The sequence below is a fragment of the Lepus europaeus genome, chromosome 4, assembly GCF_033115175.1.
Source record: "Lepus europaeus isolate LE1 chromosome 4, mLepTim1.pri, whole genome shotgun sequence".
NCBI classification, from domain to species: Eukaryota; Metazoa; Chordata; class Mammalia; order Lagomorpha; family Leporidae; genus Lepus; species Lepus europaeus.
The window spans coordinates 3,004,390-3,027,208 of record NC_084830.1 but is presented as its reverse complement, the minus strand read 5'-3'; the positions used below and the strand labels follow the sequence as shown (position 1 = coordinate 3,027,208).

At 55.6% G+C, this 22,819-nt stretch overlaps 1 protein-coding gene across 2 annotated transcripts in view; it reads right to left on the bottom strand.

The window, feature by feature from the left end:
• The window catches only part of TRAPPC9 (trafficking protein particle complex subunit 9), a 579,880-nt gene that overhangs the window by 488,584 nt on the left and 68,477 nt on the right, over positions 1-22,819 (bottom strand). For both annotated transcript variants that reach the window (XM_062187950.1, XM_062187949.1), the window contains one exon: positions 17,535-17,678. In XM_062187950.1, coding sequence (XP_062043934.1) covers positions 17,535-17,678 — 144 coding nt within the window. The remainder of the gene's footprint in view (positions 1-17,534; positions 17,679-22,819) is intronic.

Genomic DNA, 22,819 nt, shown 5'->3' with positions numbered 1-22,819 from the left:
CAATGAGTACTCATGGTAACTTTCAAACTGGCCAATCAAGCCAAAGCACGCGAAATATGTTAATCTTGTGGTTTTTGTCTTTAAAAGCTGCTGGTAACTGCCGCTCAGGGCTTCTCTTCACCGTTGCTGACAGGGAGCCCATTTGCGCAAACGTCTAATAAAATCCTCTTGCTATTGCATCTGCCGGTCTAGAGATTGGGTCTTTGAGGCGGCCACCCGAGCGTGCTGGATTCCTGATTTTGGGGTCCTTCATTTGGGGGCTCATCCAGGATTTGGACACCCCCCAGACCCAATTCCGTGACCGGTTGGAGGTAAGGTACTTGTTTTATGTTGGTGTGCCGGCGCCGCAGGCGAAGGATTAACCTATTGAGCTGTGGCGCCGGCCGGGAGGTTTCTTCTTGTTTGTTGGTGTAGACTCAGCTGAGCTCCTGTACTTGAATGAGACCAGTGCATGGGTGCTAGCCCCAGTGAGTATATTTGTCTGCTCCACAAGAACCACACAAAGGATCTGTGCAGCCCTTAGTGTAAGCTCAGATTCCCCAGCAATGTCCATTGCCAGGTAACCAGGGAGCCTCCCACAATGACTGCCCAATATCCCAGCCACTCCCTGAGTCCTCCCACACAGTCTCCGTGTTTTCACAGTCCCAGCACACAAGTCTTCCACAGTCATGAGCACCCAGTCCCATCTGTTCTCCCCACCAGACTTAGGAGTCTCCGCTTGGCTGGCTGTTGTGCATGGACACGAGCTGGTACAGCTGTTATGTATGTACAAAACGGCACCTGCCCTGTCAGCTTGTTACAGGATGTCTTTACAGGATGATCGGGGAGAGAGAAAACGTGCCCCCACCTTTGTTTTTTCTCCTCTAGTTTGGCAGGTACACAACCTCTCACAGGGCTCCAATCCGAAATCCCTCTTCCTGCAGCTTTTTTGCCAGTGGCTCAGGCTGCTCCAGTCCAGTCTCACCTTGCTCTCCAACGCTGGTGTGAAGGCTGTTGGCTGCTGAGGTCCTGAGTTGTGTGCGTCCTTGCCCTCCACATAGGTAAATGGTTTTCCTCCAATTTGTGTAGAGTTTTCTCTGTTGTTTTCTCCCTATCTCTTCCCTGAGCTCAATTCCACCATTTGTAAAGGAGCAATGCAGGGGCCAGCGCTGTGGCATAGCAGGTAAAGCCATCGCCTAGGACACCAGCATTGCATATGGAAACCAGGTCAAGTCCCAGCTGCTCCACTGCTAATCCAGCTCCCTGCTAATGTGCCTGGGAAAGCAGTGGAAGATGGCCCAAGTGTTTGGGCCCTGCACCCACATGGGAGATCCAGATGAAGCTCCTGGCTCCCGGTTTTGGCCCAGCCCAGCTCCAACTGTTGCAACCATTTGGGGAGTGAATCAGCGGATAGGAGATTTCTCTCTAGTAATTCTGACTCTCAAATAAATAAATCTTTAATATATATATACACACACACACACACACACACACATATATATGTATATATGAGCCATGTTAGTGGGTATCACACCACAAGTTACTGTGACCCCTTCCTGGGTCATAAACTTCAATTTAGTGGATGGCGACCAGCATGCTGCAGGGTGGGATGGGATGAGACAGGGTGGACAGACCAGGGAAGGACAGCCCCCAGGTCCTCACAACTTGACTGCATTTAGACACAGGCTCTTTGAAGAGGCTGTGAAGCAAAGTGAAGCCCTACAGGTGGGCCCTCATCTTACGCTGGAAAGCAGCAGGTGCCACATCAGGACAAAACCCCCACCATGCATCCAAGTCTGTGAAGGGGCCCAGCTTCTGGGCTCCCACGGCTGCAGGTGTGGTGCCGAGTAGTAGGCACCTTGTTCCTGATACCCCTGCACTCACCAGACACCAGCTTCCTAATTTCACAGTCGGGAAAACAGGCTTAGGAGAGCCAATTGACGGTCAGATTTAGTAAGTGGATGAGGCAGAATGCATACACAGCTCGGCCTGGGGCGCAGGCTCACAGCCTACACACCTTCTGATGGAACAAGGACATAAGCCTCAGCCATTCTCCCTCATTGCCCAAAGAGAGAAACTTTGGAATGTGTTCCTTGCCCCTGAAACTCAACTGGGTCTCACACCCTAATGCCTTTACACCCCACCCTGTATTATTTTCCAGGTTCCCAAGGCCCCCTGCCCAGTTCCTGGAATCCCCCTCCCTGCTGCCACCTACCCCCACCTCCACCCCCACCCCCACCCCTCCTTAAAAAGGCCTGGCCTCCATCGTGTACAGGCAGCTGGTCACCCACCTCTGCGGATTTATTTTCTCCAAATAAATTCGGGCAGGCTGTAAATTCGTGCACTGCCTCTTCTCTGCTCTGTGACTCTTTTCCTAACATTTTGGTGCCCCGTGTGAGGAGGAACCAATCTGCAATTGTTTTCCTAACACCTTCCTTTGCCAAAATTAAGTGTCTCTGTCCCATTTCCACACACCTGGCAGCCCAGGCCCAGGCCCACAGCCCTGCAACTACCCCACGAATAATAATGCACACATCACCAAAAGAGAATTGCACAATCCTCGTCTAGGAAAGGCATTGCTGAACCACGGCTCTGCCACTCAGAAACTAGGTGACGCCAATGTGCACCACTGTTTCCTGCGAACCCATTAGGTGTCAGGTCCTCGGCAGATGTTTTTCAAAGTCCTAACGTAAGCACAGCAGACAGGTGTCCATCCTCAAGCAAGGCAATCATTTAACAAGCTATGGGGGTTAAATTAGAAAAATAAATGGCTCCAGGGCCAGCAGGTTAAGCTACCACCTGCAACACCAGCATTCCATATGAGTACCTGTTCAAGTCCCAGCTGCTCCACTTCTGATCCAGCTCCCTGCTAATGTGACTAGGAAAGCAGCGGAAGATGGCACAAGTGCTTGGGCCCCTGCAGCTGTGTGGGAGACCCAGCAGAAGCTCCCAGCTCCTGGCATGGGCCTGGTACAGCCCTGGTCATTGCGGTCATTTGGGAAGTATACCAGCAGATGAAAGATCTCTCTCCGTCTCTTTCTCTCTCTTTCTGTAATTCTACCTTTCAGATAAATCTTTTAAAACTTTTAAAAAATGGAATGTGGTAAATATGGCTCTACACATGGGAATAAAGCTTCTGGAGAAAAGGAAATTGTTTGCTGCCTGAAGGAGTGAAGGAAACAGACTGCGAGGTGAGGTCTGCTCTGTGCGGTGGAGAGGGGCACAGGAACGGGACACAGGGGCCCTGTTCTGCTGGCAGCAGCAGACTCTGGCGCCTGTGCTAAAGAGCCAGCTGGGGGCTGCACAGCAAAGAACATTCCACAACCCACTAAGGCCTCTGAACTTGATATCCATAGGCACTGGGAAGCAGAAGAATGCTACGGAAGACCACCTGCTGTAGAACGACGGCCTTTTGCTCTAGTTGGAGGGTGGTCACCAATGGGAGGCCACAGGCATTGGGGTCCCTCGGGAAGGTGTGGCTAGACTTCACACCAGAACCCGCAGAGGCCAGCCTGGGCCTTGGGGAGCAGAGCTGAGACACACACACCACTGAGAGCCGTGTGGGCCAACGCAAAAAACCTGCCCGGAGCTGCAGGAGGCCCCTCTGGACACCAACCACAGGACGTTCCGTTCGGGTTCACCTGAAGCTTACAAAGTGGTGTTCTCCCGTAAGCAGCAACCCACTGCATACACTGGGGAATCAGACACACCACTGGTGTTTCTTCAGCTCGTTATTTCTCATGTGTGGTTTCTCTACCAAGAAAGCAATCTATTAGCAGGCAGTTATTGCGCTGTACTACACAGTACTTATCTCCTCAATGCAGAACCAAAGGAAGTCCCAGGCTCCTCTTTATTTCTGCTGGGTTTTTGTTCAAGCCTTTCTGTCTATTTCTGAACAAAGCGACTGCACGAGCTGCAATGGAAACAAATTACACCCTTTGCTAAAGGGCTCCCCCAGGATTCTTTATGACACAGAGATTCACAGGCCTTCCTCCCTTACCCCACCCAGGTGAGAAATCAAATACATCAAATAAAGCTCCCTGGGGCCGGCACAGTGACGTAACGGGGAAAGCCACTGCTTGCAGTGCCGGCATCCCATACGGGTGCCGGTTCGCATGCTAGCTGCTCCGCTTCTGATCCAGCTCTCTGCTGATGGCCTGGGAAAGCAGCAGAGGATGACCCAAGTGCTTGGGCCCCTGAGCCCATGTGGGAGACCTGGAAGAAGCTCCTGGCTCCTGACTTCAGACTCGCCTAGCTCCAACTATTGTGGCCATCTGGAGAGTGAACCAACGGACGAAAGATCTATCTCTCTGTAACTCTGCCTTTACAAATAAATAATAAATGAATCTTTTAAAAAAATGTATACTGAGAGATTAAAGCAGGAAAGTGCTGTGATGTGACACTGTAGGCAGATGGCACTGCAAGGCAGGAACCACGGAAAGGGGGTTGGACAGAGCCGCTGAGGCCCTACAATGGCCGAGGCCGTGCCTGTGACCGTGGAGGTGGAAAGCAGATGTCCTGCCTGGGACCCAGGACCACCCATGGAATGCTCTTACTCATATATCAGACATGAGTGCAATGGGGAAGGGGCACTGGCGGGGTGACTGGCCTGCTGAGATGGGGAAGAGGGGACGGGGCAGGGGGTGGAGCTCCGTGGAAGACATCAGCAGGAGGCCCGTTAGTGTCCTTAGTGCCCAAAGCAAGCTCAAGGCCCCGGGGCCAGATGAGCCCACCCCGGAGAAGCGCATGCAGGGTGGCCCTGGGTGTGGACACCACAGTCCCCAGGAGCAGAGAGTGCAGTAAGAGGGAAGAGGAAGCTGGGAACTGACATTACGGGGAGGGAGGGGCCAGAGCCTTGGGAAATTACCACAACAGAAGGAAGGGCAGCGTGATGAATGCTGGCACATGCCCGTAGGAAGGGGAGGGTCTGCAAGGAGCTGCGGAAGACCCTGCCGTGACCCCTTGGGAGAACAGTGGGGGAAGCAGGCCCGGAGGAGAGGGCTAGCGTCCACCACAGCCGGGCATTCTGAGTGGAACAGCACGTCCCGGCAGGACAGGGCTCCTCCTGTGGTTACTTCCTTACCCGCTGCTAAATGCTGGTGACACCGCTGGTCACGGTTTTACCAGAACACTTCCGTGCTTTCCGCCCTGCCACCAGCTGGGTGGCAGGAGTGGTGAGGAGGCACCAGCCGCCACGGGAAGATTAGCAAACATCCAGGGGAGCAAGAGAGAAACGGGAGGACGGGCTACCAACAGCCCTGGGGTCCCGGGGTCCCGGGGTCCCGGCAGAGGGGCTGCAAGAGCAGGGGAGGAGGAGGAAGGGGGGCTGGGTGGTGCTCATGCCCTTGGGGACGGATGGCCCCAGGACTGGACCTTAGGGGGTGAGGATCTGCAGGGGTGAGGGAAGCAGGGCGTCCTGGCCCAAGGCACACCTCAGAGGGGGCTAAAAGGACCAGGAGTGCTGAGGAGACACGTCAGCAAGACGATCCCAGCACCGGAACACAGGTCCCGCACCTCCAAATCCAAGCGGGAGAGACAAAAGGTAGGAAGGCGGCAATCAGAAACTCGGTATCCTATCGGGGCCGGCGGTGCTTTGCTGGGGTCTTAAGGACGCGTGTGGGAGGCAGCAGACCTGGGCTTCCCTCACTTAACTGTTTCCCCACGCCCAAAATAATCCAAGTCAGCTTCTCCAGTTCCTCCCAAGCTGGGCCTCTGCCTCTCCTCCTCCACACGGGTAAGCCTCCCCCAGCTCCGGGCTCCGGGACCACCCCTCGCCCTACGGATGAGCACAGGGGCTGGCACCACCACTCAGGTGCTCCACTCAGCCGTTGTCTCCTGCCAAGCCCTGACCCCCACTAACCTGCCCCTCCCACAACTTTGCTGGAGCTGCCCCTCGCTCTGCAGAGCTCAGCTCAGGGTCTGTTCCCATGCCGCCTGGATCCAGCACAGCTCCCGACTGGGGAGAGATGTGAGCACGCATCTGTGAAGGGAAACGCAGGGCGCTCCGTGGTACGATTCGGTCGCCTCGCCTTGTCCCTGGTCCTCAGAGCACTCCCAGAGCCCTCAGCTGCCACCTCTCGGCACCCCACGGCCCTGCTGTGACCGCACTCACAACTCTACCTCCTTTCCATCTCACAAGTCAGAACTCGGCTCCAACAAGCAAGCTCTTCGGTTGACGGTGCAATCAAGCCTCCCTCAGAAACCCATACAGGACGCGTGGGTGCTGTGGTGTAGAAGGTTAGCCTCCACCTGCAGTGCCGGCTTCCCACACGGGCACCGGTTTAAGTCCTGGCTGCTGCGCTTCCAATTCAGCTCCCTGCTGAGGACCTGGGAAGGCAGCAGATGATGGCCCAAATGCTTGGGCCCCTACACCTGCATGGAAGACCCTGAGGAAGCTCCTGGCTCCTGGCTTCGGATCAGCCCAACTCTGGCCATTGCAGCCATTTCGGGAGTGAACCAGGAGATGGAAGACCTCTCTCTCTGTCTCTCCCTTTGTAACTATGCCTTTCAAATAAATAAATAAATAAATCTTTTTAAGAAAAAAGAAAAAACAAAACAAAGAAGCCTACACAAAACAGCTCAGTTTTCCCAGTGTAGGGGGAAAGGCAAGGAGGAAAGCTGTCCTGATGATTCCTGCCTAGCCCCCAGAACCCGTGAAGTCAGACTTGTCAAGAAAAACTGACATCAAAAGTTCTGGGTGTTGAAAAGCAAGTAAAATATCAGATACGCCAGACAGAGAAGAAGAAAAAGCGTGGTTCTTGGTGGAGATTTACCCCCTGCCTCCTGAAAGTGGACTGGAGAGCCACACCAGAAAATCCTCCCCACCACGCCCACCTAGCAAGCTGCGGCCACACGTGCAGGCCTCCCTGCATGGCCGAGTCAGCGGGCAGCACGCAGTCTGGCAGGAGGAGGGCACGGGGCGCAGGCAGGACCCACACTGGTGGACAGGCAGCTCCCCGCCTTGGTGCCTCCAGACCCTGCTAGAGTTTCGGCTGCAGCAACACCAGTCCCCAGGCCAGAGCCCTCACCATCACCACAGCTGGAGGCTGCGAGCTGGGGAGAAACAGGCACAGGTTCCAGACCACCTCCAGATAGCACACCGGCCCTGCCTCCCACTTCACATTCACGTTTCCTACTGACCACCTGCCCGGCCAGGCACCTGGAGAGGCTCGGCTCCCTCCAGAACACAAGCCCCAGTCGCTGGCAGGGATCAGACGCCTGCGTGTGGATGGACTGACATACACTGACAAGCACAGACAGGCTCCTGCACGCCCTCTCTGTGGTGAGGCCACATCCTTGGGCCCTGTCCTCAGCCTGCCCACCCCAGCTTGTGAGACCCCAAGAAACCAGAACAGTGTAGCACCAGCTTCCCACACAGAGCCAGTGTGAGTCCCTGCTGCTCCACTGCTGAACCACCTCCCTGCTAATGCACCTGGGAGGCAGCAGATGGGGGCCCTACTACCAAGCCCCTGCCACTCACATGGGAGACCCGGATGGAGCTCCAGCTTCCTGGCTTTGGCCTGGCCCAACAACCCTGGCTGTTGCAGCCATCTGAGGCATGAACCAGGGGATGGAAGATCTCTCTCTTTATAACCCTGCCTTTCAAATAAATAAATCTAAAAATATTTCTCCAAGCCTCCATGTGTCCTCTTAGTAAGTGTCCACACAGTCACCCCTCAGACTGCCCGACAGCTGTAACTCCCAACTTGAACTTGTATTTGAAGTCAGCCTTAGCCTCCTCCCACCTCAGCAGCCTGAACAGTGCCATCCCTACCGCTGTAACAAGGGGCAGAACAACTCCACCATGACAGTCTGAGTGACTCTCGCACCCTGATAAACGCAGTATTACCATCCTCTTCGGGCCAGAACTTCTTCCTTTGTATGGGATATTTGCCATCAGCCACTCCAACAGTGGCAGAGGGGCAAGCTTCATGGGGCAGACGGGTAAGCTGCCACATGCCAGGTCAGTATCCCGGAATAGAGTGGGTTGCAATCCCTGCTAACACACCTGGGAAAGCAGCAGAGGTCCCAAGTACTTGGGCCCCTCTTTTCCACTTGGGAAAGCTGCATGAAGCTCCTGGTTCCTGGCTTTGGTCTGCACCATCCCTGGCTTTTGCAGCCATTTGGGGAGTGAAGCAGTAGATGGAAGACATGTGTCTGTGTGTCTGTGTGTGTGTGTGCCTTTCAGAGAAAAATAAATAAATAATCTGGCCAGAGGCCCAGCCAGCAGTGAGTAGGAGGAAAGGGTTACTAACTACACTTTCTACCGGTCATGACACTTTTTTTAAATGTAAACAAATACCAAGGGCATCTTGGGTTAAACTGGAGACCTCCACCCTCAGTCTGTATTGTAAACCACAACCTAAGTCTGCACTGTAGACCTCCACCCTCAGTCTGCACTGTAGACCGCCACATTCAGCCTGTACCAACACCTCCACCCTCAGTCTGCACTGTAGACCTCCACCCTCAGTCTGTATTATAAACCGCCACATTCAGCCTGTACCAACACCTCCACCCTCAGTCTGCACTGTAGACCTCCACCCTCAGCCTGCACTGTAAACCGCCACATTCAGCCTGTACCAACACCTCCACCCTCAGTCTGCACTGTAGACCTCCACCCTCAGTCTGTATTGTAAACCGCCACATTCAGGCTGTACCGACACCTCCACCCTCAGTCTGCACTGTAGACCGCCACATTCAGCCTGTACCAACACCTCCACCCTCAGTCTGCACTGTAGACCTCCACCCTCAGTCTGTATTGTAAACCGCCACATTCAGGCTGTACCGACACCTCCACCCTCAGTCTGCACTGTAGACCGCCACATTCAGCCTGTACCAACACCTCCACCCTCAGTCTGCACTGTAAACCGCCACATTCAGCCTGTACTGACACCTCCACCCTCAGTCTGTATTGTAGACCGCCACATTCAGCCTGTACCGACACCTCCACCCTCAGTCTGCACTGTAGACCTCCACCCTCAGTCTGTATTGTAAACCGCCACATTCAGCCTGTACTGACACCTCCACCCTCAGTCTGTACTGTAAACCACAACCTCAGTCTGCACTGTAGACCTCCACCCTCAGTCTGTATTGTAGACCGCCACATTCAGCCTGTACCAACACCTCCACCCTCAGTCTGTACTGTAAACCACCACATTCAGCCTGTACCAACACCTCCACCCTCAGTCTGTATTGTAGACCGCCACATTCAGCCTGTACCAACACCTCCACCCTCAGTCTGTATTGTAGACCTCCACCCTCAGTCTGTATTGTAAACCGCCACATTCAGCCTGTACCAACACCTCCACCCTCAGTCTGTACTGTAAACCACAACCTCAGTCTGCACTGTAGACCTCCACCCTCAGTCTGCGCTGTAGACCTCCACCCTCAGTCTGTATTGTAAACCGCCACATTCAGCCTGTACCAACACCTCCACCCTCAGTCTGCACTGTAGACCTCCACCCTCAGTCTGCACTGTAAACCGCCACATTCAGCCTGTACCAACACCTCCACCCTCAGTCTGCACTGTAAACCGCCACATTCAGCCTGTACCGACACCTCCACCCTCAGTCTGCACTGTAGACCTCCACCCTCAGTCTGTATTGTAAACCGCCACATTCAGCCTGTACCAACACCTCCACCCTCAGTCTGCACTGTAGACCTCCACCCTCAGTCTGTATTGTAGACCGCCACATTCAGCCTGTACCAACACCTCCACCCTCAGCGTGCACTGTAGACCTCCACCCTCAGTCTGTATTGTAAACTGCCACATTCAGCCTGTACCAACACCTCCACCCTCAGTCTGCACTGTAGACCGCCACATTCAGCCTGTACCAACACCTCCACCCTCAGTCTGCACTGTAGACCTCCACATTCAGCCTGTACCGACACCTCCACCCTCAGTCTGCACTGTAGACCTCCACCCTCAGTCTGTATTGTAGACCGCCACATTCAGCCTGTACCAACACCTCCACCCTCAGTCTGCACTGTAGACCTCCACCCTCAGTCTGTATTGTAGACCGCCACATTCAGCCTGTACCAACACCTCCACCCTCAGTCTGCACTGTAGACCTCCACCCTCAGTCTGTATTGTAGACCGCCACATTCAGCCTGTACCAACACCTCCACCCTCAGTCTGCACTGTAGACCTCCACCCTCAGTCTGTATTGTAAACTGCCACATTCAGCCTGTACCAACACCTCCACCCTCAGTCTGTACTGTAAACCACAACCTCAGTCTGCACTGTAGACCTCCACCCTCAGTCTGCACTGTAGACCTCCACCCTCAGTCTGCGCTGTAGACCTCCACCCTCAGTCTGTATTATAAACCGCCACATTCAGCCTGTACCGACACCTCCACCCTCAGTCTGCACTGTAGACCTCCACCCTCAGTCTGTATTGTAAACCGCCACATTCAGCCTGTACCGACACCTCCACCCTCAGTCTGCACTGTAGACCTCCACCCTCAGTCTGTATTGTAGACCGCCACATTCAGCCTGTACCAACACCTCCACCCTCAGTCTGCGCTGTATACCTCCACCCTCAGTCTGTATTGTAAACCGCCACATTCAGCCTGTACTGACACCTCCACCCTCAGTCTGCACTGTAGACCTCCACCCTCAGTCTGTATTGTAAACCGCCACCCTCAGTCTGTATTGTAGACCGCCACATTCAGCCTGTACTGACACCTCCACCCTCAGTCTGCACTGTAGACCTCCACCCTCAGTCTGTATTGTAAACCGCCACCCTCAGTCTGTATTGTAGACCGCCACATTCAGCCTGTACTGACACCTCCACCCTCAGTCTGCACTGTAGACCGCCACATTCAGCCTGTACCAACACCTCCACCCTCAGTCTGCACTGTAGACCTCCACCCTCAGTCTGTATTGTAGACCTCCACCCTCAGTCTGCACTGTAGACCGCCACATTCAGCCTGTACCAACACCTCCACCCTCAGTCTGCACTGCAGACCTTCACCCTCATCTTGCACCATAGATTGCCACACTTACAGCACACAACTGCTCACCACACTGCAGCAGTGGCACAGCCAGTATCATTCACGCCTTATTCCCCCACCTTGGGCTTTGGACTTGAACCCCCAAAACAGCTTCCCCTGATCACCTCTCCCCTTGTTCCCTCCCTAAGGTAGGTGACAGCAGAATAGTAAGTCTCCTACTTTCTGCAGAAATTGGTGGCAGCAGCTACAAACTCATCCTGGGACGGCCAAAGGCAGGATGGTAAGCAGGCAGTGGGCCATGTCTGACCCACGGACAGAAGTCAGCTAAGACCTGGTCCAAAGCCACAGAAAGATCTTTAGAAGTAGCCACTTAGAGGAGATAGCAATTTGGCAATGGAACACAGGCCTTACCTAAAAAACAAGAGCCTTCACTCATCCAACCAGCAGGTGAGGGCCTGCAGCACCAGGTGCTGTTCCAGGCACAGGTGATGGTACCTGTCCCAGAGGAGCTCACAGCCAGTGGGTGCCGCAGGTGTGGAGAGAACAACTTCTTGGACAGTGTGGGGAATGGGAACAGGGTATGCAAGGGCAGCCGAGGCAAGAGCAGCCCAGAAGGTGGTAGGGCCATAATGAAGGCGGAGAAGACGAGGCCCGAGAGCAGATGAGTATTGCCACTCCCCCACCCCGACCGAAGATTCCTCTGCTTGCTGAGACACTCGTGCAGTCCACATAACAGGTGTGCACAACCCACAGCATCTCCAAGGACGGGCTCTGTGCCTGTGCACCCAGGAGGGACGCCCAGGACAGGTGTGCCTGAACAACCCACACCACCTCCGAGGACGTGCTCTGTGCCTGTGCACCCAGGAGGGACACCCAGGACAGGTGTGCCCTCTGAGGACAGGCTCTGTGCCCGTGCACCCAGCAGGGACACAGGTGTGTACAACCAGCCCAGGACAGGTGTGTACAACCCACACCACCTCCGAGGACACGCTCTGTGCCTGTGCACCTAGGAGGGACACCCAGAACAGGTGTGCAGGCACAACCTACACCTCCTCCGAGGACGGGCTCTGTGCCTGTACCCAGGAGGGACACCCATGACAGGTGTGCACAACCCACACCTCCTCCGAGGACAGGCTCTGTGCCTGTATACCCAGGAGGGACGCCCAGGACAGCTGTGCGGGCACATCCAACACCATCTCCAAGGACGCGCTCTGTGCCTGTACCCAGGAGGAACGCCCAGGAAAGGTGTGCCTGCACAACCCACACCTCCTCCGAGGACAGGCTCTGTGCCTGTGCACCCAGGAGGGACGCCCAGGACAGGTGTGCACAACCCACACCTCCTCCGAGGACAGGCTCTGTGCCTGTATACCCAGGAGGGATGCCCAGGACAGCTGTGCAGGCACATCCAACACCATCTCCAAGGACGCGCTCTGTGCCTGTACCCAGGAGGGACGCCCAGGACAGGTGTGCCTGCACAACCCACACCTCCTCCGAGGACAGGCTCTGTGCCTGTACCCAGGAGGAACGCCCAGGACAGGTGTGCCTGCACAACCCACACCTCCTCCGAGGACAGGCTCTGTGCCTGGTACCCAAGAGGGACACCCAGGACAGGTGTGCACAACCCACACCTCCTCCGAGGACAGGCTCTGTGCCTGGTACCCAAGAGGGACGCCCAGGACAGCTGTGCGGGCACAACCCACACCACCTCTGAGGACAGGCTCTGTGCCTGTATACCCAGGAGGGACGCCCAGGACAGGTGTGCCTGCACAACCCACACCACCTCCGAGGACAGGCTCTGTGCCTGTATACCCAGGAGGGACGCCCAGGACAGGTGTGCCTGCATAACCCACACCTCCTCCGAGGACAGGCTCTGTGCCTGTATACCCAGGCGGGGCGCCCAGGACAAGTGTGCCTGCACAACCTACACCTCCTCCGAGGACGGGCTCTGTGCCTGTGCACCCAGGAGGGACACCCAGGACAGCTGTGCACAACCCACACCTCCTCCAAGGATAGGCTCTGTGCCTGTATACCCAGGAGGGACGCCCAGGACAGCTGTGCGGGCACATCCAACACCATCTCCAAGGACGCGCTCTGTGCCTGTACCCAGGAGGAACGCCCAGGACAGGTGTGCCTGCATAACCCACACCTCCTCCGAGGACAGGCTCTGTGCCTGTATACCCAGGAGGGGCGCCCAGGACAAGTATGCCTGCACAACCTACACCTCCTCCGAGGACGGGCTCTGTGCCTGTGCACCCAGGAGGGACACCCAGGACAGGTGTGCCTGCATAACCCACACCTCCTCCGAGGACAGGCTCTGTGCCTGTATACCCAGGAGGGGTACCCAGGACAAGTGTGCAGACAAAACCTACACCACCTCCGAGGACAGGCTCTGTGCCTGTACCCAGGAGGGACGCCCAGACAGGTGTGCCTGCACAACCCACACCACCTCTGAGGACAGGCTCTGTGCCTGTACCCAGGAGGGACGCCCAGGACAGGTGTGCCTGCACAACCCACACCACCTCTGAGGACAGGCTCTGTGCCTGTACCCAGGAGGGACACCCAGGACAGGTGTGCCTGCACAACCCACACCTCCTCCGAGGACAGGCTCTGTGCCTGTGCACCCAGGAGGGGCGCCCAGGACAAGTGTGCAGACAAAACCTACACCACCTCCGAGGACAGGCTCTGTGCCTGTACCCAGGAGGGACGCCCAGGACAGGTGTGCCTGCACAACCCACACCACCTCTGAGGACAGGCTCTGTGCCTGTACCCAGGAGGGACGCCCAGGACAGGTGTGCCTGCACAACCCACACCTCCTCCGAGGACAGGCTCTGTGCCTGGTACCCAAGAGGGACACCCAGTACAGCTGTGCAGACAAAACCTACACCACCTCCGAGGACAGGCTCTGTGCCTGTACCCAGGAGGGACGCCCAGGACAGGTGTGCCTGCACAACCCACACCACCTCTGAGGACAGGCTCTGTGCCTGTACCCAGGAGGGACGCCCAGAACAGGTGTGCCTGCACAACCCACACCTCCTCCGAGGACAGGCTCTGTGCCTGTACCCAGGAGGGACGCCCAGGACAGGTGTGCCTGCACAACCCACACCACCTCTGAGGACAGGCTCTGTGCCTGTACCCAGGAGGGACACCCAGGACAGGTGTGCCTGCACAACCCACACCTCCTCCGAGGATAGGCTCTGTGCCTGTACCCAGGAGGGACGCCCAGGACAGGTGTGCGGGCACATCCAACACCACCTCCGAGGACACGCTCTGTGCCCATGCACCCAGGAGCAAAGCCTCCACAGAAGTGATCAAGGAAAGTAACAGAGCCATGGTTCCACGGAAAATCCCATAAACCCTCAGATTAGCACCGCCACCCTACCCAAAAGTGACAAAAGCCTGAGAGCTTAGAGCTCTCCTGTGGAAAAATCCTTCCCCAGAACTTACTGTGAGGTCACCCATCTGGGAGCCTATCTGAGGTAAGAAATCCCTTGACTACGCTGGCTTCACCTGCAAGGAACCAGGACAGGCCTACAAGCGACAAGGAGGCTGGGGACAGCCCTTCTCACACCCAGTACGGGGTGGGCATCGCTCATCCAGAAACCCAGAATCCAAAATGCTCCAAAGGCCAAAACTCACTGAGCAGGGCTGATCAGGGAATCCCAACATGCAACTGGCAACGTCTACACAAACATGTCCAAACTGGGAGTGACAACGAAACCAGAAACATCCCCAGTCCCAACCTCTTCAGGGGAGGGGCGACACTGAATCTATCCCAGTGTTTTTCTTTCTTGGTTGCTCTCCTGTTCCATGCTTAATTTCAATGCAGCAATATTGAGGAATGTTAATTATCAAGTCTAGGAGTAGTACCACGAGCTCTGCCAAAGAAAGGTCACGCCTCTGTCGTTGGAAAATAACGAACTGCCACACAGAAGTGCCCCGTCCCGGCTGCCCACTGGGGAAAAGGAGGCGCGGGCAGGGCTTAATCAGGGAAGTGGGGCTGTGGTGACGAGCATGGGGGCGTAGGCCAGGGGCCTCTCAGACCTCCTGACTCTGCCCTCTCCCCAGAAGCCTCCGATTACCCAGGTCGTGTCCCAGGCCCTCCAGGGGACAGCGCTGTCTTCAACTGTCGACTGGCCCAGGCTCTTCACCTTTCACACTCGGTGTCTAAATTGTACGACCTCACATACTCAACCAGATGCTGCCAGCACCTCGCAACCAGGACCCCACCCGCCCCAGCAGGCACCCTCCCGCCCAAACGGAGTCCAGGCACTGCCCTGTGTAGCTGCTGGGTCACAGGGAGACTGGAGAAATGCCAGGGGAGAGGCGCAGGGGCAGCTCCTCCAGCAGTTGCGGAGGGCAAATGGATCAGAGCAAGCAAGGCCCAGACCCCGCAACTGCCCTGCGGGGGCCCCGGAAGCTCCGCCTCTGTACCCTCCCCCTCTGAAGCCCCAGAGCGCAAATGGCTCATGAAGCCAGCTGTGGTGACCTTGCTCTGCAAGGCAGGGCAGAGAGGACACCGCGTGCAGCCGCTGGAGAGGGGCCCTGTCACAGCGGCGCTTCGCTGGGGGCACTGGAGGTGCAGCACAGCCCTCCCACCCCGCAGAATGCCGCACAGCCACAGGAAGGAAGGAGGGCTCACTGCTAACAGAGACCGCTGCGGAAGAACAGACGTCTTCTTTCAAGAGTGCCGGCGCTGGGGCCAGTGCTACGGCGCGGCCGGTAGAGCAGCCACCTGCAACAGCGGCATCCACTAAGTGGCCACTCGCATCCCCTGTGCCATGTGCCTGGTACAAGTCCCAGCTGCTCCACTTCCAATGAAGCTTCCTGCTGCTAGGCACTCTGGCAGGCAGCCCTGGACGCACATGGGATGGAGCTCCTGCTTCCTGGCTTCAGCCTGGCCCAGCCCTGGCTGCTGTGGACACTGGAGAGTAAAACAGCACATGAAAGATCTGTCTCTCATTCTCTGCCTTTCGAATAAAATGAAAATAAATTTAATTTTTTTTGACAGGCAGAGTGGACACTGAAAGAGAGAGACAGAGAGAAAGGTATTCCCTTCTCTGTTGGTTCACCCCACAATGGCTGCTGCGGCCAGCGCAATGCAGCTGGCACACCACGCTGATCCGAAGCCAGGAGCCGGGTGCTTCTCCTGGTCTCCCATGTGGGTGCAGGGCCCAAGCACTTGGGCCATCCTCCACTGCCTTCCCGGACCACAGCAGAGAGCTGGACTGGAAGAGGAGCAACCGGGACAGAATCTGGCACCCCAACAGGGACTAGAACCCGGTGTGCCGGCGCCACAGGCAGAGGATTAGCCTAATAAGCCGCAGCGCCAGCCTTAAATTTAATTTTTCTTAAAATTGAAGTGTGAAGACAGAGGAACATGAAATTCGGTACATGAGGATGAGGGGTGAGGGAGTGGGCAGTGGGCAGTGGGTGTCTTGGGCCCCCACGTGTATAGCTGCAGTGACAGGAGCAGTGCTGCAATGGACACGACACACCGCCCAGACCGTCTCCCAGGGCAGACAGCCTGCTTCCCAGGCGCTCCCAGAGTCATCCTCAGCTGGAGGCCTCGTGTGAGAGTCCACCTCTCAGGACAGCTGGGGCCCAGCCCAGTACAGGAGGGCACAGTCCCTGCCCGCCCTCATGGCAAGCAACAGCTCTCTCTGATGGCCGTCCAGCTGCACAGGCCTCGCTGGGCAAGCTGAGGCCTTCTCCACTCACTACTGAGGACACAACGTCACCCAGTGCAGCCTACATCCAGTCACAGCTCAGGGAGGGAGCAGGAAGCTGCAGCCTCCTTGGGGCAACAGAGGATGCTCAGCAGGACCTCCCAACACACAGTTATGCAGGGGCCACTGAGGCCCACCTTCTCCCTGTGTCCCTCCTGCCTCTCTCCCCTTGCTTCATGGGGTGTGGATCCCATGAGGACCCCCTAGCACACTTCCTACACAGTAATCTCAGCATGGAAGAACCCTTCCCCGAGGAACAACCAGTGCCGTCCCCTGCACGAGGTGACAGGAGGCAGAGCCCCCGCTGCCCACAGCTGCTTGCCTCAGGTGCCGCTGCAGCAACGTGAACACAGCCAGGGCTCAGAATGCCCTCCAGGGGACACCCAGGGCAGTGACGGGAGCCCCAGGGCACCACGGGCCAAGCGGGTGGCTTGTGGAAGCCTATGGCTCTGGAAGCCCAGACAGAAGCAGCCCTGACCAGGAACAGTGGCCAGAGGGGGCACAAGGCCCCAGGTGTGTTCCATTTCTGAGCTGGGTGCCTGTTCCACTGAGGCGAGTGGGGAGCGGGGGGGGGGGGGGGCACTTTGTAAAAATCCCCTGGGCTGCGTAGTCAGGAGCCATGCACATCCCTCCATGAGAGACTCTGACACCCAAGGAGGCTGGAGAGGGAGCTGAGAGGCCATGGCAAGAGCAGCGTCTGGCGCAGAGGACCAGGGAGGGGAGGGGCACAGGAGGAAGGAGCAGCAGCCCGGGGTGCACAGGGCAGGGCAGGGCAGAGCCTGGTGCTTTCGCACTTACAAGGAGCTGGAAACCCAGGGTTTCCATGAGCAGCGCTCAGAGGGCTCTTGTTCCCGCTCCCCGGCTTGGCCTTACCTTGGTCGGACAGGAAGTCCAGCATGGTCTGCAGGAGGAAGGACAGGTGCCTCACGGACAGAGCAGGGTTCCCCATCCGTCGGGAGGCATAGACCAGCTCGTGCAGCAAACGCATCTGGACGGCAGCCCAGCCCCTGTGCGTGCCTGCAACGAGAGGGAGACGGCGTCACCGAGGGGCAGGAAGCCGGGTAACGTGCCCATGCACAGACAATGCAGGGGCAGCAGAGCTATGTTCACCGGCCCTGGAAAAGGACTCTCAAGTCGCAAGTTTTCTGTGTGTTAGAAATATGCTTGATGTCGGCCGGCGCCGTGGCTCAGTAGGCTAATCCTCCGCCTTGCAGCACCGGCACACCGGGTTCTAGTCCCGGTCGGGGCACTGATCCTGTCCCAGTTGCCCCTCTTCCAGGCCTGCTCTCTGCTGTGGCCAGGGAGCGCGCTACCACGGCGGCCATTGGAGGGTGAACCAACAGCAAAAAGGAAGACCTTTCTCTCTGTCTCCCTCTACTGTCCACTCTGCCTGTCAAAAATAAAAAAAATAAATAAATATGCTTGATGTCATATGAACGTGCCCCCAAAAAGCCATGGGAAAATGGAATCAAAAGATAATTTTTATTTTAATGCAAAAAAAAAACTTATATACATGCAAGTTTTTCATATCACACATTTTGCTTGAAGCTTCTGAAGACCCACATCTACATGGATTTCAAAACTGTTGCCCCAGAATAAACTTACTTTTTAATTCCACTTTCTATGAAATTTGTGGAATACCCTCAAATTTCCTGTCTTCTCCAAAGACACAAGTTCAAAAATGTCCCACTTGGGAACCATGATACGTTTAGAACTAAAGATGACATTTTCGACGGCATGCATTGCAGTTCCACGCATAATCTGTTTCAAGAAAATACTGGTATGGGCCATTGCCGCGGTTCACTTGGCTAATCCTCCTGTGGCTCCGGCACCCCGGGTTCTAGCCCCGGTTGGGGCGCCAGATTCTGTCCCGGTCGCTCCTCTTCCAGTCCAGCTCTCTGCTGTGGCCCAGGAGGGCAGTGGAGGATGGCCCAGGTCCTTGGGCCCTGCACCCGCATGGGAGACCAGGAAAAGCACCTGGATCCTGGCTTCGGATTGGTGCAGCGCACCAGCCGTAGAGGCGATTTGGGGGGTGAACCAACAGAAAAGGTTCTCTGTCTCTCTCTCACTGTCTAAGTCTGTCTGTCAAAAAAAAAAGAAAAGAAAATACTGGTATTTGATGGGCCTTCAGTATAAACAACGAAGAATGTGAAGTTAACAAGTACAACAAGCCTCTAAAGTACGAGAACAATGCAGAGAGTGACCAGCTACGCTGGAGGGCGAGGTCTCAACGCACTGTCAGGACTGCTCCCACCAGAACCGTTTAGCACGGCTGACATCAAAGGTGGGGAAATGGGACGCAGAGCCGACTGACAAGCATCTCTTTAAGACGAGGCAGTCTCAGCACGGGCTGCTCCTTTTCCCAGGAGGCAGCAGGCACCACCTTGTGACCTAATAAGACCCCACACCCAGCAAGCTGCTGCCCCGTGCTGGGAGTTAGGGGACTACGTGTCAGTCATCCAGGACTACCTCAAGGCCACTCGAGTTCATGACCCTGCTGGGCGCTCAGCAGTGACCCCAAGTGGCCACCACCTCTGGGTGCATGAGGGGCACACGAGCAGAGTCTCACGGAGACTCCGGATTACAGAATGCTCCACTCGCTCCATACAAGACAGAGATTTCCACAAAGCCAGAGGGCAGGCAGGAACTCTGAGTTCTTAACACCTGACGCCCAAGGGCTCCAACAGTCAGGCAGATTGCTTGATCACTGGTCCCCCAGTCCAGGAGGCTGTGAAAAGCACACACATGGGGCGGGCGCTATGGCGCAGCAGGTAAAGGCACCACCTGCGATGCCACGGTTTGTGTCCCAGTTGCTCCTCTTCCCAACCAGCTCCTTGCTAATAGGCCTGGGAAAGCAAGTGGAGGACAGCCCAAGTGCTTAGGCCCCTGCACCCACATGGGAGACCCGGAAAAAGCTCCTGACTCATGGCTTCGACCTGCCCCAGAGCTGGCCATGGTGGCCAACTGAGGAGTGAGCCCTCGGATAGATCGCTCTCTCTCTGTAACTCTTTTAAAATTAAAAAAAAAAAATAGATCTTTAAAAAGAAAAGAAAAATAGACACAGGTGTTATTCAGAGGTTCAGACAAAACTACCACTCACTGAGGTCTGCCAGTTCACAGGAACCCACTGGGACAGGACACAGAAGAAGAGTGACAAAGCACCTGCCCTCGGGCAAGGGTCATTGTCCTAGGGCCAGCCAGGCAATGGGCTCAGTGGCTGAGGGCAGGGTGACACTGGCATGGGCGGGGCACCCTCTGCAGTGGGATCCGGATAAGAAGGTGGCGACAGCAGTGTCCATCATAATGTTGGGGGTTAATACAACAGGCTTCCGCAGCTTGTCCATCATAAACCAGAATCACCAGCTGCCGTCGGTATTGCTCAATGAACACGACATGGCCAACACTCAACGTCACCTTTAACGCTGGAGTTAAAGATCCAGCCTCCTGCACTGTGCCCCCAGGAACGTGGCCTCCATTCTCTGGTCTCTACTGACCAGTTTATAGGGTAAACCTTCTGCAGACTGTATGGTGGTCATTCTGGGACCCCCGCACAGGGCCTGCAGCAATCATGCACTCGGTTGGCCTGGTTGATGAGTCAACGGAACAAGACGGGCAGCCTCCTTCGCCACCGTGGTGGATGGCGTGGACCACTCCTACTGCACCCTCGCCTCTGCTAGCCCCCTCTCTCCTTCACTCTGTAAGAGGCAGTGATACAGAGATGGAGCGCTCCCATCCACTGGTTCACTTCCCAAGTGCCAGCCCAAACCAGAAGCCAGGAATGCAATCAAAGTCATCCCTAAAGGTGGCAGGCACCCAGACGCTACCTGACCCATCACCAGCTGCCTCCCAGGTCAGCAGCAGGAAGCTGGAATCAGGAGCCAGAAGCAGGACCAGATCCAGGTAGTCTGATGTGGAGCCAGCATCTTAACTGCTAGGCCAAACACCTGCCCAAGAATGCTGTTTGAAGACTCTGCTGAAAGAGTTGCTCCAGTTCCAGCACTCGCTGGCCTCTTCTCCTTCTGTCCTTCCCTACACAAATGTCCAGACCCATTTCCTCCATTCCCCTGGGCCATGCACAGGTGTTACCTGACGGGCACATGAGGCCACGTCCCCATGCATCCCGCACCTCCTCGAAAGCCAGAGTGGGTCTTACTTGCAGGATGCCTGCTGCACCCTTGGCATTTGGCAGGAGCGGGGACAGAGGGAGGAACACCACCTGCTCTACAGACATGTATACTCACGGAGGGAGGAGGGACACAGGGTGAGCCCAGAGATTTGCTGTAGAATCCTCCAACAGAGAGTGAATGGGAGGAGAGGACCACAAACACAGAGTGAACGTGGGAGAGTCTTGACAGCCGTTTGATCTGGGTGATGGGCTCATTGCAACACTCTCGATAATTTATGCATATTTAAGCCATCTCATAATAACTTATCGATTCATATTCTTGGAACTGACCAGACACACAAACGGCACCACCTAATATCCTGGTGCACTGTTTATCTTCCAGAAATCTTTTGGAGAGTAAAATGGTGGCACGTTTCACACAACAACTGCAAGCAGGAATGAAAGCTGAGTGCCTGCAGTATTTCCATACCGTCGAAGAGGCTAAGATCCAACGCCAAACCAAAAGGAGAGATTTTCTTAAAGGACAACCTGAAATCAACGTCACGACCAATCTGACTATGACTCAGAAAGAACCAATTTAACTAACCCCTTCGCTTCGCGTGTAAGAATTGGACAAATGGCACTGCTGAGTTTTTTTAAATGGACAACGAGCCAGTTCCTACCACAGGCAATAAGCATAAGACCCAGCGTGCACGTCCTTAACAGTAAACTGCGTGCAAGTCACAATTTCCATGGGATTCAGACTGTTCCTCCTATGACACATGATTGTTTAAGAAAGACCTGCAGCAAATGACCCAGTGATAAAACTTCTGACACCCCCATAATTGGAAAGTTTGCTGATTTGGGGTTCACTGTGTGCATCCAACCACTGCCTGCGAGCCAATCGCTTCTCCTTACCAAGCCTGTCCTCACAGCTCAGGGGGCAAATGTAATCCTTCATTTAGGAAAAGGCATCATCAGAAATCTTCAAACAGAGCAACACAGAGAAGGGCCTGCAGGCCCGGATGTGGGCAAACACACAGCCCTCAGCTGCGCGGCTACAACCAGCTCCCGCCAACGTCCATCTCAAGAGCGCCACAGCAGACATTTTAGCGCCTGAGAACACAGGCGACTTTCCTCTCACTCATAGGGACAAGGCTGGAGATTTCCAATACCTTCTCAGCAGAATGTCTACGGCGGTCCAGAGCAGCAGTGGAAATGGAGCTTGAAGCGACTTCTGCTTTCTGTTCAAATTACAGCAAGCCAGGGCAGGCTCTGGGGCAAAGTGCGGTAAACCTCCACTTGGAACGCTGCGTCCCAAATCAGAGAGACTGCTTCTGGCACCTCCGCTCCCGATCCAGCTTCCTGTTACTGCATGCTGGGAGCAGACGGTCCAACACTTGGGTCCCTGTCATTCATGTGGGAGACCCAGCTGGAGATCCTGGCTCCTGGCTTCAGCCTGGCCCAGCCTTGGCTGCTGTGGGCATTTGGGCAACGACCCAGCAGATAGAAAATCAATCAATATTTCTCTCTCTCTCTCTCTCTCTCAGCCTTTCAAGTAAATAAACAAACATTTACAAATATATAGCCAGCTGACATTTATCATTTTTACTTTACTTGGTCTCAGTCCCTGACCCTCGTTCACAGAATGATGGCTAATGGAGACACGGGGACAAATCATTTGGAAGCAGGCCCTGTTTTATTTTCCAAAAGAAATATGTTTCGTTCATCAGACTTCAAAATTAAGGGCAAGAAACAAACCTTATTCAATAAATGCTGACAACCATGTTGCCCTCGCTGCTTACCAGGGTGTGGCCCTGGCTGCTTACCGGGGTTCACGTGGGCACCAGAGGGTGTCCCAGGCACAAAAACTGCAGGGAACTCTGCCTCCTCGGGGCTGACAGGCTGCGGACGGAGACAGGCATTCAACAATGCCCGAGCGTCTTTAAACTGCATTAAAGACTGAGAAGTGGTGAAGGGAAGAACAACAGAATTCAAAAAAGGGAAAAACAAAGGATCCCAGTGGAGCCGTGGGGCCCACGGGGGACATTCC